The sequence below is a fragment of the Trachinotus anak genome, unplaced genomic scaffold, assembly GCF_046630095.1.
Source record: "Trachinotus anak isolate AG129_WGS33_773 ecotype Australia unplaced genomic scaffold, CSIRO_AGI_Tana_v1 ptg000019l, whole genome shotgun sequence".
Classification (NCBI taxonomy): Eukaryota; Metazoa; Chordata; class Actinopteri; order Carangiformes; family Carangidae; genus Trachinotus; species Trachinotus anak.
Window position 1 is genome coordinate 3,459,480 of NW_027273870.1, and position 16,942 is coordinate 3,476,421.

Sequence of the window (16,942 nt, forward strand, 5' to 3'; positions counted from 1 at the left end):
TGACAGAGACAGAAAATGAATATAATAGTAATAATAATAATAATGAGACAGATGGTTAACTGCTTCTAAATTTTCCCACAGAAATGTTACTGCTGTTTGCGCAACTTTACCACAATGTTTGGGCCTTCCTCTGCCGATGTAAGACAACAAAAAAAAGAAGTGAGGGCAAAGTGATGCTGAGAATAGTACACTCACTTGTCCCTATCTTCTCTGCGCTCATGTCGTGTCAGCAAAGTGTCCATCTCGTTGAGGCCTGTAGCTACAGGTCTTTGTGCCACTGTCGACACGTCTCACAGGGATTGGGTTCCACAGCTCGCTCACTCCCCTAAATGATCTGTTTGTTTGTCGGAGGGCCTCGCTACAGCAGGGAATTCACACATTGTTGATGGAAGACGGACGCCAGCTCACCTGAGCTCCCGCAGAGTCTGAGTTCATCAACTGCTGCACAGCCTTGACTCATTTAGAGACGGACTGGATCATCTTCAGACCAGGGAGGCAAAAATGTGACAAGGGAATCACCTTAAAAGCACGTGAAATTGTTTTCTCACATGGCTTGTGAGAGTGTCGCCACTTGGCCCGTGCACTTTATGAACCGCTTAAGTGGTTTCATCGATGCATGAGAGTATTGGCCCCCGCACATACATGTGAAAAAGTTCTCATTTCTGGTGCCAGCTGAGGGGAAAGCGCTTCCCATGGCGCTCGCACCGACCTTGAAGGACAGATCTGCTTTCAAACTCACTAACACCTTCTGACACAGTTCACTCGCCTGCATGCTGTTACAAAAATGTCTTTTGGGGTAGGGGAGAGGGGGCCCGAAGCTAAATACACTGGACCAAACACCAGGGGAGGAGAGGTAACTGTACTTCTTGTGTAGCTCTATCTCTGGGTGTACCTGTATCGGATGAAGGCCTGTATGGGTCTGTGCACTCCACAGGCCCGACTCTCATCCCTTTTTTTGCACGACACTATGGAGATGAGATAGAGGGAAGGGGTGCACCATCGCTGGGATTTAAACCCAAACCAGGTGGGTGACAAGAGGCCCCCACTGTGTGAGCAGACAGAGGGCTGGCTTTGTCAGATAGGAAATGAAGTAGCGGACCCAACATCAGGATTTACTCAGGCTGAATCATCAGCCAAAAGTTGGGCCTCTCACTTGATGAGGGGTAAATTGTTCTTTGCACCTGAGGGCTGTCAAGAGGCCGACCATCAGTGATCTCAGTAACGAAGTCTATCAGTCCAACAATTGTCTGTTTTTTGTTGTAGACGTATTTCAGTTGTGTGACCGTCATATGACAGGGCTATAATACATAACCAATTACTTGTGGTTACTGAACAAGGCAAGTCTGATGGGTTAATTACTCATTGTTTCATTCAGTAACATAATTAAGCACGAAGGGGGCTAATAAAGTAATTTAGTGGCGTAGAAGAAGGTGGAAGGGTCGGGGTCTTAGCTCCTCGGATTGACCGCTATCACTGGGTCGTGTTGATTATTGCTCAGTGAGGTCTTGTGTTGGGTTGGACTGATGAAGTCCAGGAGGCCGCACCCTGCTGCTTGGACGTGTTGAAAGGGAAGAATTTAGATTATGAATCACGAAGTTTGAGGGATTTTACGTCTCCCATTGCAAAGCGTTGAGCCTCCTGGAGGCAAATAATTAGTATGAGACAAAGAAAGTGACAAATTTCAGTTATTAAATACAGTAAAATTTGTAGGTTTCTTTTCTTTTCTAGATTATTCCATGTTTATGTCACTTTATACTTCAACTTCACTGCACACCACAGGTAAATGTTGTACTTATTATCCCACTACATGTGTCTTAGTCACTGAGTACTTTGACTTTATTGTTAAAACACATGATCAGCTGCTAAAATATCATTATTTATTATAAACTTAATTCTCTAACAGTTTATAAAGTAGGTAACATTGGTTGAAGGGTTAGGGTTTGTGCAACTGTAATAATTATGCAGTACTGTAATAAATATGATAATGTAACAGGGCGTGTGGCCATTCTGCAAAATAATCACTTTAAGTACATTTTTCTGAGAAATATACTTCTGTACCTTTTACACAAGTGAACTTTTGAATGCAGGACTTTTATCTGTAACACACTAAATTTATACTGTAGCACTGATACTAATACTGACTTCATTTGCCAGTAATTGTCTTGAAAAGCAACCTGTAGTAATCACAGCAGGTCGTATAGGCCGCTGTAAATACTAATAACTGAGCATAATAATGAATTTAAAAAAATAAAAAAAAAGTCCTATGATTCCTTCAAATAAATTCACATTTAAGCTGCCTCGACTTAATTATCTCCAGACTTAGCAGAATCTATTTTTCTCCTGTCGCCCTGTGTCCACGATGGTGTTAAGAAATTAAATTATTGATCATTTTAATAAAAGATGCCACAGGGAATTAAACGGGCTGTGACTGATTTCAGACGTGAAACAGTTAACTGTCAGCGCCTGCTTCCTCGCAGCTCCATGCACAGGACTATGAAATATTTGGAGGACAATTGGTTAAGTGGAGTTAACCGTTGCCTTTTCTCCCCGAGGTATCTTCCTTTTTCATCCTGCCGAGCCTGGCGCCTTGCAAAACACAACTTGTCTGGCTTATCAAATAGTATGACCTGGAGAAAGAAAACGCCTGTTGCTTCTCAACTGAGGCTATTGTGCAGCGAGAAGAGCTCATGACAGGCCTTAAATTGCAGTAATGCTGTGTGACCGACACTCACAGGCTACCTAACCAATTTCTGCCCTGGCTGCCGGCGTTTTCTCATCTGATGTCATTTTCAGTTTAATTATTTCACTCGTTTTCATTCTTAGACTCCAGCGGATACAGTCTGTTTATTTCCAAATGCAAATTCCAACCTGATATGAGTTTGACACACTTGTCTCTTTGGTTTTTCTTTCTTCTTTGGTAAAGGTATCACTTTGATATTGACATGACTCTTTAGTTGCTGCTCAGCTTTACAGTAGGAGGATAATTCAGTGAATAGTACCGACAGAGTGCCCGGCTAATGGATGTAAATGGTCAAGAGAGTCCTCCCCACTGGTTAATTGCACTAAAATTGGTCTAAGCTACTTTGTGAGAGCCATCAATAGCCCTGCGCCGCATGGGGTCTGTATGATTAACTTCTCCTTCCTTTCAAAGGCCTCTTGATGTTCCCTTCAAAGGCAACGGGCCAATCAAAACCGCACTAGCAGACGTCACGAACCCAACCTGACGAGCTGATTGGTGGGAGCGGGGAGGGGGGACAGCCCCTGTCCTTTTATAGACGACCCCGTCCAGCGCGTACAGGCTACCGGGCACCGCTGACACAGCGCAGAGACGCACATTGGACACTGTACACCTCGGCTGCTCCACTCCTCTGAACGGGCCACACGGAGGTGCATGGCCCCATCCCCTTGTATCGTGATGAATCCTGCGCAGGGGTCGCCGTCCCAAGACGCCAAACAGCTTCATCAAAAGGAGGAGACGGACACGGAGGGAGAGGAACTCCAGCCTAAAGACATGACCACTGAGAAAGGATACAAACTGCAGCGGAGCAGCCTCCCGTTTAGCGTGGAGTCGTTGATCTCCAAGAAGACCACCTGTCGGACTTCTTACCCCCCCTCAGATTTAGCTCTGGTCCTGCCCAAGCCCGAGACGACGCAGGGCGCGCAGTTCTCTCCAAGGACTTTTTACGCGGAGAGCAAAGGCTCCGCGGAGAGCTCGCAGGGTGTTTCCAGTAGTTCCAGCGAGGACAGTCCGCAGTTTTGTGAGAAGGATCAGAGCACTTGGTTCCAGACGTCCTCCTTTTCTACTCCTCCTCGTAAGTCCGGCCCTCCGCTGTTGCAGGAGTTTTGTGAGCTCCCAAACAAAGAGAAGCTGCATTTATTCATCATTTTTACTGTCAAAAATAGGGGCTGCAAGAACAGGCTATACATGTGGTATTAGGCTATAGTTACACAAAACCGTGCTGTAGCTGTTGTGTCACAGTCATATTAATGTTGTCCCATGGTTCCACAAACTGTGCGTAATTTTCTGTCTTGCCTTTTGCCCTCTGTGTCTAACAAACTGCAGAAGCATTATGACAGACTGCTGTGCCACTGTGCATGCGAAGCGCACATTTGGCTGCTGCATTAGTTCTTTGCCAGAATGTTTTTTTTCTTTTATTCTTAGCCTATATAATTATCCATCTAATAAATAAACCTTGCGGGTCATAGCCTGTTTGCAAGCAGATATTAAAAATGATGACTAGTGTTTTTTAACGGTGAAACTCGCGATGGCACGACTGAAAGTGATCAGTTTGTGACGCAGGTTGACACAGCAGCTCAATTTGTCTGCAAAGTATTGAAAAGCCAATTTATTGCAGCCGCATCATGTTTGTCTTTAATCTCGGAGGCTCATATATTTACCTCCTGTGATGATCACGCTTCGATTTAATCTGACCTCAGCAATTGTTCTTCTCAATTTGTTCTCTAACAGGCAGCTCCAGTCCAACTCAGTGTACTTTAAGGAAACACAAAAACAACAGGAAACCTCGCACGCCCTTCACTACCTCTCAGCTGCTGGCACTGGAGCGCAAGTTTCGCCAGAAGCAGTACCTCTCCATCGCCGAGAGAGCCGAGTTCTCCAACTCTCTCAACCTGACGGAGACTCAGGTCAAAATCTGGTTCCAAAACAGGAGGGCCAAAGCCAAGAGACTGCAGGAGGCCGAGTTGGAAAAGTTTAAGCTGGCCTCCAAGCCTGTCCTGCCCGCCTTCGCGCTGCCGTTCCCTATCGGAGCGCACATGGGCTCTCCAACATGGGGTCCGTCAAACGCCTTCCCGAGGCCCAGTCTGCCGGTCCCAGGACTGTTCAGTGGACCCGTCACTTATGGGATGTACTATCTGTCTTAGTAGTCCTGTGTTTAGGTGTGTGTGTCTGTGTGTGTGTGTGTGTGTGTGTGTGGTTTTTAGAGAAAAATGATCTGATCCTCTGGTTGCAATACGAAAATGCGGATGGTGCGTCTTTTACATCTATTTTTATATTTCCAATTTGGAGTTCAGAGATTTTTTTTCTAACCTCCAGAATTTAAGAAAATCAAAATTTGGGACACATTTTGATAAACAAGTGTGTGCGTAATCGGACTGAGTGCGTTTACTTACTGTCCTCATTTTAAGATCGTGTCCAGTGGCTTCTGGATTCACAGGCCTGTTTAGGCAACACTCCAAATGTAAATGTCAGGTTTTTACACGACATGCCTTAAATATCTCATTCCAGTCCATCCACCATGCTCCGCAGTAGTTTGGGAAACTGGACATTTAATGTGTGTCCAGACATGAAAGCAATAATATACTGAAGCGGAGCAAAAATGAAAAAAAAAATGCTTAAAAGCAACAGAAAAGTACTTAAATGGTGTCAGTGCCTTAAGCCCAGTGTATCACTTGAAGTTTTTCTGCTCATTCAGCATTGACTGTTTTCTGTCATCATCGGGTAAAACTGCAGTTTTCCAGACTTGCTGTTTGAATGTTTGTATTCCCTTACAGCGGTTCCTGTCACAATTCCTATATTTTGTAAACATGGAGCAAAATGATATTTTAGAAAACACATGTATTAGATACTCTCTTACTCTCAGCGCGGCCTTTGTGGGAGTGATAATAGATTTTCTTTGAGGAATTTTGCTGTAAATGTAAATAAAATGTGTAGTGTTCATAAAGCCCTGCAGCCTCGCTTGAAGAGCGGCAGGAAAAGTGATATTTATTGAATATCTTTGTATCTGTACTGTGTACATACATCACCTTATCTAAATGTTCAGTTACTTGTAAAGACTGATTTTAGTAAATAAACATTATACATGGTCTGAAAGCTTCACTGTTTTTCATATCTGAATCATTAGTAGTTTACATTTTAGGCCTCTCGGGGTTTATATGCAGTGCTCCTCCAAGAAATATGACTTATATATTACAAAAGGTAGCATAGACTATGTCAGGATACATTATTGTAATCTGCAGATTATTGTTCTTTTGTTTTTTCTGCATTTTTTTTTAGATTTCCTTGGTAAGCATGCCAAGATTTAACCATGGCTGCCAGAAAAACCTTTGACCTGCATTTACATAGGCTAGTTATTATTATTATCTAATTTGAAAATTGGTTAATAATTGGGCCATGCAGTTTTTCGATGCGGTGCCATTATCTTTGCACAGTTTTGATTCAAATTTGCATATAGAGTACAATTTACTTAGGCTATAAAACACATGGACGGTAAATTGTCTAATAGATTTTGGTTGGAAACGAATGAGGTCATTTCAGTGAGCCACAATTCTGTTAAAGTCTTGACACTTTGTGTAGCTGCTCCTTGGGATGGTAGCTACACGTTTGTTTTAAATTTCAACACATTAGGTGAAAATACATTTTAATCCAATTTACAGTATCTTGCTATTTGACAGATTTGTTGAGAAATCTATTTCACTTGAACCCACACACACACACACACACACACACACACACACACACACACACACACACACACACATACCTAGGCTACTTTCCAGTTACAAAATTAAAACATTTAAAAAACAGTCTTTTTCAACTAAGTCAGATATAACGCAGCTGTGGGCACGTATGTAACCTACCGTAGTCTGTGTCATGCCAGAAACACATAAATAAAGTTTCAGAAATGTGGTGAGATGAGCACAAATTTACAGCTCAATAAAACTGGGGAAAACCGTCTTTGTTGGTCCTGACGATTTTGAAAGTGGTTTCATTGTGTATGATTAACTGCCTACACTACATTGCTGTGGACCACACTTTCACTCCTTTTCACTCTTAGTTTTTATAATTAAATAAGCCAGTATTGGACGACATTATATTTTTTAATCTAATTTCCCATTTTCATGTCGTTGCCCCTTTTTTTTGCACCCAATTAAAGCAAACGTATCTCTTATCAAAATAAAATTCCACAAACATGACTTATAGTTTGCTTTAGGGTATATTTGCATCATTGCATCCCATTTAAACACTCGGTGGCAGATATAGGCCTACAGTGAAACACACAGTGCCATAAGGCTGCAGAAGCTGCAGATATAGCAGCTGTGCATGTCAGACCTGTCCGGCGGGGGAGAGCCCTGCAGCCCCTCTGTCCGCCCTGCAGAGGGCGCTGGCGGACTCGCTGCCGCTCCAGGACCCGAAGAAGAAGTGTCACTTCCGCTGTTCCGTCCTGTCACAGAAAACACTCGGAGCAGCGAGGTGAGTGCGTTAGCGGAGCGGGCCGTTTTGATTGAAAGAGCTTAAAATACTGAAACACTTTAAATAGCTATTTGTTCACCCTAAACATTTATCACTGTGCAGGCGATGTAAATGTGAACTCTACGTTTTCTCGGTGTCATTAAACCCTGGCGTTATAGAGAGATTTCTCTGACCTTGGCTAGCAAGCTAACACTGCTAGCTACCATTAGCCGGTTTTGCAGCGGTCTTGAATTGAACAAAATGTCAAGGACCTGGTGTCATTGATCAGTTTTAGCCATATTTGTGGTTTTATTTTCTCTCTCTCTCTTAGTTACTAAATCATGCTTTGTCATTTTGCTGCCGCAGTCGTATGGCGTTTATTCACACTTAATTTAACGTGACGACGCTGCTTTAATGTTTAGCTTAACACAGACCTAATATTGTCTCATCATCGGACAGAGCCTGAAATCCGCCATTAAAAGTGAATTAAGTTAATGCATTATAAAATTACATCTCAGAGTGCAATAAATAGGAGTTTTGTTTGTCTTTGCTATCTGTAGGCTTCATATTTTTTAAAATGCGAACATTTTCTTCAGGTCATGTACATCTAATTACTGTGTTAGCAGTAATTCTCTCCATGCATATCTCTACATAGTCTAAATAACATGATGTATATGCAGAGGCGGATCTCCATTATGACACTTGTCACGTATGCATATATTATCAGTGGTTACATATAACCTTGGACATAAACAGTCTGTGTCTGATTAATTAGGTCCATCTAGTTAAAACAAATGAAATTTAAATCTGTCCTGCAATAAATCCTCCTTCAGCAAGGTTGTAATGTTCAGTTTGTGTTAAAACTGAGGTGTTGATTCAACCTAACGTTTTTTTTGGAAGCTGTTCAGTTGTATTGCATTATCCTGGGAGGTGTTTATGAAATTTAGAAAACCCTCACTGATAGAAATGGGTTGGACGAAAAGGTAGAAAAACTTTCTTATGATAAAATACAATCCATCAGCAATTACGTCTTGAACTTGAACTTTCTTCAACAGTTTTCATGAAAACTGAACATTATTAGACGATAAACTCAGAAAAGAGTATGTATGTGTATGACCTTATATATTATACTATATTTATAGATAGAAAAAAATATGTATATTCAGCCAAATGTAACCTGATGCTTTTCGTTTGTGGTTTGTCTGGACTAAACATCATTTTCCTCTGCCTCTCAGACAGTCAGGATGGCAGGTCGTCGTGTAGCCCTGAAGACCATTGACTGGTTGGCTTTTGCCGAGCGGATTCCACCCAACCAGAGGGGCATGTTCAACGCACTGAAGACTCGCAGTGATGCCATCTCTGCCAAGTTAGTTATACACCATCTCCAGGCATTAGAAAGAAATGATCAACATAAGTCAAATTATGTCTTTTAGCATGGTAATTTCACTCATGCTCTCAGTAGTGCAATTAAATATGTAGTTTAGTGATGATAAGCAAGATAACATTGATTTAAGAAATGTGTCAAAGAGACCTGATGTGAAGTTATCTTCCATGCACTGAGAGGATGGGACATATCAGGGCTATGGAGTGTAAGGCCCTATTCAGACCTGGTATTAACATCCGTCCCAGGTGATCTGATAACAAATGGACAGCTCTAAGTTCAGGTGTGAGTGCACTCAAGACACATTGAGGACACGTTTGAGATCTGATCACTCAGACCACATTTGGAGGTGGTCTGGGACACACGTGGTCACATTCTTTTAGCAGTGTGAATGCAAATGCATCCTGGTCACATTCAAGGAGCGCCTACTCTACTGACTCCTCTGACACGGTCTAAGCAGTCCCTACACAGTTTCATCACTACTTCTGATGGCTACACCCGTATTTCACAGCTCAACCCCCTCCGTGCCCTGCGCTGTCACTCACACATACACAGATGCCTATTGACAACAGACCTGTCTGTCAGATTGGCTAAAAACAAAACTGCATACCTGTTTATTTGCGTATCAAGCGGGGGAGTGAGACCCAATCACAAGTGGTCACTGCAGATGCATTTTAAAGCCAGGTCTGAACCGACGAATTAAGAGCTGGCCACTTGTGATTGGATCATAGCAGACGCTTGTTAATGCCAGGTCTGAATAGGGCTTATGTGTCTGTGTTCACCTGGCTGAGAGGCTTTATAATATGTTGAAAGGAAATCACAAGGGCGTCTATGCATATGATATCTTTATTTACAGTGTGCAGTTTATTCTGTGTGGATGATCCTTTCTGTATCACCACACAGCAATAGTCAGTATTTAATTATTGGTAATTTGCTCTCCACAGCAGGGCATGCATATGAGTCTGTCTGTCAGTTTATTCTTTGCTTCTTTCTTTCCTGCAACTTATCAGGTCCTCATTATCAGTAAACTGCATGGGGCTATTAAGTGGTCTCCTTGAAAGTTGATCATCTTTCTAGAGTATTAGGCTTATACACACTTACCTAGCTATTAAGCTGCTCCCTTTAGTTCATCTTTTTTTTGTCTTAAATTTTAATCAACTCATGAACACACTGGCTCAGTCTTGCTAACTTTTGGTATAAATTTTATTCTTTGTCATTGTCTTACTACCCAAACTTCATCCTCTCTCCTTATACCAGACTAGCCTCCCTGCCAGAGACTCCTGCAGCCATTGACTGGAGTTACTACAGGGGTGCAGTGGCCAAAGCTGGCATGGTTGATGAGTTTGAGAAGAAGGTGAGCCCAAACATTGTGGGAGAATTATGTATGCACCCAGCAAGGCATGGGTTTAGAAACCCCCATAGCAAATTTTACTTAAATTGTAGGTGGGACAATTTTATAGGAGCATCCAGTTGCTCTGTGATTTTTCCAGATAATGTAAGATCACTCCTGATTCCAGATGAATGGTTCAGCATAGAAAGAATCTCCTGGAATCCATTGTGGAGGCAAGAATCTAGTGGATTTGACTGACCAATTTTACCTGGTCACTTATAGAAATCATGGAATTGCCTTTTGTTTGAGCAACTGTGAGGGAGGGTACAGCTTGATTTTCCTTTGTATCAACCTGCAAGATACAGGATTCCCTCTGCAACAATATTCTTATTTGATGGATATTTCATGAGATAGTTTCAGCATTTGTTGATCTGTCTTTCAGTGGTAACTCATATGTGCCTCTTACACACAGTTCAAAGCCCTGCAGATCCCTCAGCCTGTTGACACACAGACAAACTCCATCAATGCACAGGAGACTGAGGCTGTAAGTAACTACAACAAACAGATCCATTCATTGCATGAAATTCAGCTTTAATTTAAGAAAATGAAAATTGTCTTAAATTTTGTGAATGTCAAATAAAACCTGACAGTTGTACTTTGTTTATATTTTTGTAACTAAGGTGAAAACTGTGAATGTGCACAGATTTTCCAAATATAACCAAATTATGTGCTAAAACAGACATTGTATATGCAAAGAAGAGAGATTCCACAGCTAGAATGCTGTTGCTCTTGTTTTTAAACCTAAACATAATTATTTCACTTTTCTCTTAACAGAACAAAAATGCATTGGCCTACATTGAAGGATCAAAGGCCCGCATTGCCCAGTATGAGCAAGAGGTAAGACTGTAATTGCATCAGTTGCTAGAATACCTTGTGAACATCCTGGTGGAAATTGCATTTAAAAAAACCTTACTGTTCTTTCTTTCTCTCACTCTGTTCTTTTTTTGTGTGTTATTTTAGTTGGATAAATTTAAGAACATGATCCCCTTCGATCAGATGACCATTGAGGACCTCAACAGCACCTTCCCTGAGACAAAGCTGGACAAGGCCAAACATCCCTACTGGCCCCACAAGCCCATTTCCGAACTGTAATCCTATTACTGGACTATCACCTCACAATAAAAATTATGTATTTTAAAGAGAAATGTTTGATGACTTCATTATTTGATAAATGTTTGTACAAAATATGTGTATCTGAATAACAGTGAGTTTGTGATATTGTAGGTAGTGCTCAGGAGGGGGCGGTGTTTCTGTAGTTTTACTTTGAAGGGTGAACTCAGTGGTTGGACTGATTTAAAATGAAATGACTATTTTATTAACATTTTGACACACCATAGTGTTATTTTAGTTTTTCCTCAAGTGAAATCTGTAACCACTGTAGAACGGAAGATAAGTGTTAGCTGAGGTGCTTCTGTAGTAGGCATGGGTCGTAGTGAGAGTGATTAAATTAGCTGCAGTTTTGAGATATCTGAGCACAGAGGTGTGTGAAATAAGAGTTGACGTAATCACCTTATTCACCGCATTCAATGATAAATCTTGAATTACACATTAACACATATTGTGGGTTAAATATTTACTCATCTCAACAGAAGTGCAGCATCTTATGGAGGAGATTAGGGTAAAATGTCAATAATTATCGTTAACAAGTAATAGATCGCCTGGCTGCTTCCTTCCATCCTCATTGGACGCCGAGTATTTATTTACATAAAAGTGGGCGGGACATCGGGACCGCGACCCGTATTTGCGCTTTGATTGGCCCAGCGTCACAGCATCTCGGTTGTTGATTGGTTGGAAGTAAAACAGGAGGGGCTTCACGGAAGATGATTTCCGTTGTATGTTATTTGACAGTCAGTGACGATTGACTGGGGATCATCAGCTCAGGTAAATGTCTCTTTTAAAAACCTAGCTATGATTAAATGGCATGTTTTCATTACGACATGTTGTAGCTCACGGCAGCGTGGTTTACCGAGGGGTTTTCCTGAACCGCTGGCGAGTAACCCGGTGTTGAAAACAGGAGCTATCCGCTTGTAGTGTGTCAATAACCGTGGAGCTTAGTCAGATTACTCCTGCGGAGGTCAAAACGAGACAACAAGAAATTACCACAAACCATTGTCGTCGCAGCATTTGAAGTTGTTTTGCTTCCGCATGCGTGATGATGCCCACAGTAAACCGCCATGGGCCGCCTCGACAGCTAGCTAACATTAGCGCTAGCCAGCAGCAGAGATTACGTTATGGATGGGGGAGCCAGCCGGGTGCCCTCTGCCCTGGACGGCGGAGAACCGTGTCGTGTCGCTGTTTTCAACCGCACCAATCTAACAAAATACAAATACAAACATGACTCTAAACGCGCAGTGTTTCTCTAAGTGGATGTTAGTCATTTCAGCCTGGTCCGAGTATAAACAATAAGGCCTAACTATGCATTAGCCCGTCGCCTATAGGCTTCATGTGCCCGTTAGCTAACGGTGCGCCTCTGCATCAGGACACCCTCTACTGGTGTCAGTATGCTTCATTTCGGACCAGCCTGGGGTTTTATTGGGAGTTTTTTAGTATTCTGTCCACGGCTTGGTGTGTTTACAACACAACCAGACAATCCTGCCAGGCGCTTCACGAGAGGTCAGTAAGGCAACACCTCTGTGGGTGCGTGATATGCAAAACTATTTTGGCTGGAGGGAAACATGAGCTGATGTCGTCCTCGGGGTTCACCTTGGTTAGTGCTTTGCTGCACTTTGTGTTAGGGCTGCTGTTATCTTCATTTACTCTGAAACGCCTGTTTTCCCGACCCACAAGAAATGTGTCTGTAAAGGTGAAGTGTGAAGTGAAATGTCACAGTTTGGTTGGACTCCCAGAGTCAAACAGGACAACCCAGCTTGTGTCTCAACTTAGTCTGTGTAAATTTTTGTTAAACGTCTTCCAAGCCATTGTCTGTTCATAAAAACTGTATCATTATATCCAGCCTACAGTCCAAACAAATTTCATGGACTAATAACCCTACAGGGTTGTTATTGTTATTGTCAGTCTCATGGCCTACAGTGTGTGCTGTGTTAGGTGAAAACAGACATGGTTGTGTTCGTAGTCAGCCCAGGTCTGCCCCTGGACAGTGGAGTCACACTAGCTCCATTGTTCATAGGGAACAATGGGAGTAGGCCAGCGCTGAGGGAGGCACTGCTAGGAGGTTGGCTACTGTCTCATCTCTGGGGGACAGCGGGCCTGTGCTTCTCTTACAGCATTATTACCACACAACAAGGCGATAAAGAGACGAGGAGAGATGATCTGAGGCAAACATCTTGTGTAGCAACAAGTTTTGGTCAACTTTCGTATCTGGAGTGGTGAAAGTTTTTGTTACAGAGGCTGCTGCACAATACACAGACGAAGAAATGTGTTACAGCACCAGGGGCAAGAATAGCTGTCACATCCGCAAATCCACAAGCCAGGCTCAATGTTTGAACAGGCAGCTTTCAGAAGAGAATAGGACTTGAAAATTATGGCTGGCTAATTTGCTAACATTAACATGACAGACATCTAGCAGGTCAGGTGAACGTGTCCAACACGTATTTCCATTAATTAATTATCAGTCACGATTTCTAATATATATGAATAAATATAGGAGAATGAAGTCATAAATAAGTGTTGAACAGAGAATAGTCAATATTAATGCTAAAGACTCTATATTATGGTCTTGAAACTGTGTGTCCCTTAGGGTTATTTCATGTAACATGACACTCCGTCCTCAGCCTTTCACTGATTGAATTTCAGCTATACAGCAGTTCAGTCACCCCCTCCCAGTCACTGATGTTATAGATTACACAGGAAATGCATTAGACCCAAGATGCAGCTGATGCCAGTCTGTGTGTTGTTAATTTATCTGTAGCCAGGACAATGCTGCTACATTACTGGCATCACTGACAGATGTGTTGTGCAAATAGCAGAAGTCAACACAGTCAGTGCAAAACATAGTTGTTTTTATTTGTAACCAAACCTCAGATTACAGCCAAAATGATTTGTTGATTAATTGATTAGTCAACAGAAAAAACAATTGACAAAGTATTTTGACATTTGAAGATGTCAGCTTCGACTCTTGGAAGTTCTGATGGGCATTGTTTTTGCCATAAGGAAACACGATGCCATTAAACACTAAGGAAAATAATGCGTCAGTGCAGTTTGTTTCAACACAGTTATTTCATTATTCATTATAGATTAATCTGATGAATCATCTAGCAGCCTATCTTTACAGTCTATCCGGTGCCTTTTCTCAAATGGTTGTGAAATTTTGTCTATTAGCCATGAGACGCTGGGTTGTTTATATGCTTCTTCATGCTTGTGCTGTACCCTACTTTGTATGCCTTCAGCAAACATGGAGTCTGTGTCGTTAGCCGTCTTGTTTTCCCTCCCTCGAGCTCGGCTTTCTGCTAGAGTCGTTACAGCAGGAGTGGGAAATTGGTGGACCTCAGCGAGCTAAGCTAGCATAGCTGTTTATTTGACCACCGACAGTGAATGATGCTTGTTGTCCCAGCTACAGCACATATGCCTGTGTCAGCTGAATCAGTCTGTGCAGGCAGATGTGGGCAGGGAGGTGGTATGCTGCCGGCCTTGGTGAACTTTAGACATTGCTACTTCAGTGCAGTAGCTCAGTGTTGAGCATCAGAGGATTCTGGTTATACTCGGCTGCTCCCAGTAGAGTGTTTAGAGGAGTAGATGAGGGGAAGGAAGACAATAAACAAAAATACAGTATTTTGTTAATGCAGCAGTTTGTTAAAGGGACTGGCAGTTCAGGGACTCTCAAAGGAGAAAATGTTCTGATCCTCCACAGCTTTCCTTGTAAAGCCATCAAGTTGTATACTGGTGAAAACACATACATTCACACATAACAACATAAACACACACACATCATATTGTGTTACCTTAAATGTTCCGTCTAAATCTCCAATGGAAGGGGCACCAATTTATTGGAACAGTAAGAAGATCATCCCTCAGGGAGGTAAACAGAGAGGGATGGATGGATAAAAGAGGGAAAGGAGTTACCATCTGGATAGGTTTTTGTCTGTTACCTAGAGAGTCTGCTGTGTGACAGAAACAAAAGCCTGGCCGACTGTCCTCAGCAGCTTGCTACTGCAGGATGCATTCATTTGTTTATTCTGTAATTCTAGTGTTAAATCATTTTTAAGGGGAGATTAATCATGGTTTTGTGCAATCACCTAAGAACACAAACACTTTACTAAGGGACCTCTCTGCCCTTAGGCAAGATTGGTGCTAGCAACTTCATATAGTCTCTTTCTCGTTTAACCACATTTGCTGGTTTCTCTTCACTGGTTTTGCAGTAGCTTAGAGCAGTTTAGTGTTTGTTTGTTTGCACGCATTTCCATAGTAACAATAAGACATTGTCCCAATAGGAGTAAAACGTTTGCTGAGGTAATTTTGTAGTTCACATTGAATGAGAAAGGCTTCAATAGCCAGCTGTTGGGCAAAAGCTGCACATAAACTCCTCTGAGTCCCGAGGGGTGAGCGGATGTTTAATGATATTGAGTTCCTACAAGTAAGGTGGGCATCTTTCCACGGATGCAGCTGAAAAGTCAGGAACAAGATTTACATTTCTGTACGTGTTTATGCACGTGTGAACATAAGCATCCTCTTGCCTCTAAAAGGTTTGTTTCACAGCTGATATTTTGGTTGTTATAATAGAAAAAGAACAGGTGTTGCTACTAACATTAAAAATTGCCCTGCTCCATTTAAGTGTCCCAGTAAGCTATGATAGTGTGACAGTGATCCACCATGCACAATACCATAACCCTGAAAGTGAAGCAGCTAAATGGAATAAAATGGAACACTGTACAGCCATCATTAAATTTATTATTTACACCAGTGCTTTTCCTAGTGTGAAATGTTGAAATATCTGTCTTTGTTTCCAGTGGCCGTTGATGGACCATCCCTATGAAGAAACAGGGTTACAATGGGACAGAGTACCTCGGAACAAGAGGTCCCAGGAGACAACCCCGAGGTCAGTTTGTTCAGTTAGTTTGTTTTATTTGCATCATGATAAAACACATGGAGTCAAGCAAAGCATTTAGAGAAATGCTTAGTTTAGCAAACAGAAACCTGCTACCTGTTAGATTTCTCACAAATAAAAAAACTAATGTGGAAACAGCCCGAGTGGCCAAACACAGAATAAGGCACAATGACCTGCCCGTAGCTTATAACAGCCGGTAAACCATTTCTCTTGGCTAACATGTTTAGTGACAATAACACTACACCAATCACAGCCATAGAGAAGCACACAGCACAATAGCAGCTCATAATAACAAACCATCTGCCTTTTCAACTTTTCCCAACATTGGTCAGTTTAGACAGCCACAGTCTCCCTTGACATAAAATTTTTATCTTATTTTCTTTATTGGTGACCATTAGCTTCATGCTCTCTGTCTTTGTCTCTTTGTTTCCGACCAAACGCTGCTTCACCTACTTTTCAAACAACTTTTAACAACACAAATCAGACCTTGACCCAAAGCTGTAGATAACAAAATGTAGGGAACCTGAACCCAATTACCCCAGTTTGGGTAACAATATTTTAGATGGGAAAGAGTTCATTTGAAAAGGAAATAAATGGAGACACTTAAATAAATGTATTAGCTTAAAAATAGAGATGCACCATATTATTTTTGTTCTGATATGAGCAAACAGATAATTTCCCCCATCATATCAGGACACAATGTTCTCATATGCAGAGCAGCATGTGAACCATTGTTTATGGCACTCAGCCTATTAGCATTTTACGAGCCTTCGCCTTAAAACTGTACACAACTGCATACACGTGCACTTTTCAGACTCACGCTTTGATATACAAACTCAGCTGCGTACTGCTTGAAGCCTTCAGCTAAAGTATATTTCTGTGTGCACGTGTTGCCCGTGCACTCACCATACAGCCCCACTGTCAATACCCCTAGTGTCCATCTTAGGCCTTTTACTGCCAAATAACTCTTAGCTCTTCACA

The 16,942-nt window shown here is 42.0% G+C and overlaps 3 protein-coding genes across 9 annotated transcripts in view; all 3 read left to right on the forward strand.

The window, feature by feature from the left end:
• Positions 1–3,287: 3,287 nt before the first annotated feature.
• LOC139637097 (homeobox protein MSH-C-like) lies at positions 3,288–5,031 on the forward strand. The gene is made up of 2 exons (XM_071505627.1): positions 3,288–3,812; positions 4,469–5,031. Exons 1-2 carry the CDS (start codon positions 3,392–3,394, stop codon positions 4,879–4,881), a joined length of 834 nt encoding a protein of 277 aa, XP_071361728.1. The 5' UTR covers positions 3,288–3,391; the 3' UTR covers positions 4,882–5,031.
• A 2,039-nt stretch (positions 5,032–7,070) lies between these two features.
• On the forward strand, positions 7,071–11,105 carry LOC139636825 (ATP synthase subunit d, mitochondrial-like). The gene is made up of 6 exons (XM_071505184.1): positions 7,071–7,210; positions 8,425–8,555; positions 9,828–9,924; positions 10,373–10,444; positions 10,735–10,797; positions 10,921–11,105. The coding sequence occupies exons 2-6, from the start codon at positions 8,434–8,436 to the stop codon at positions 11,050–11,052; spliced, it is 486 nt and encodes a 161-aa protein (XP_071361285.1). The 5' UTR covers positions 7,071–7,210; positions 8,425–8,433; the 3' UTR covers positions 11,053–11,105.
• Positions 11,106–11,758: 653 nt separating this feature from the next.
• Positions 11,759–16,942, forward strand: part of pnpla6 (patatin-like phospholipase domain containing 6) — a 31,098-nt gene continuing 25,914 nt past the window's right edge. For all 7 annotated transcript variants that reach the window (XM_071504011.1, XM_071504012.1, XM_071504015.1 and 4 more), the window contains exons 1-2: positions 11,759–11,841; positions 15,864–15,952. In XM_071504011.1, the coding sequence (XP_071360112.1) occupies positions 15,905–15,952 (48 nt within the window). In that variant the 5' untranslated portion in view covers positions 11,759–11,841; positions 15,864–15,904. The remainder of the gene's footprint in view (positions 11,842–15,863; positions 15,953–16,942) is intronic.

Excerpts from the sequence above, each read along its gene's own strand:
- LOC139637097 (XM_071505627.1), top strand. The coding sequence starts at position 3,392 with ATGGCCCCATCCCCTTGTATCGTGATGAATCCTGCGCAGGGGTCGCCG. Across the intron at positions 3,813-4,468 it reads CTCCTTTTCTACTCCTCCTC|GCAGCTCCAGTCCAACTCAG; the intron begins GTAAGTCCGGCC and ends GTTCTCTAACAG.
- LOC139636825 (XM_071505184.1), top strand. The coding sequence starts at position 8,434 with ATGGCAGGTCGTCGTGTAGCCCTGAAGACCATTGACTGGTTGGCTTTT. Across the intron at positions 8,556-9,827 it reads AGTGATGCCATCTCTGCCAA|ACTAGCCTCCCTGCCAGAGA; the intron begins GTTAGTTATACA and ends TCCTTATACCAG. Across the intron at positions 10,445-10,734 it reads ATGCACAGGAGACTGAGGCT|AACAAAAATGCATTGGCCTA; the intron begins GTAAGTAACTAC and ends TTCTCTTAACAG.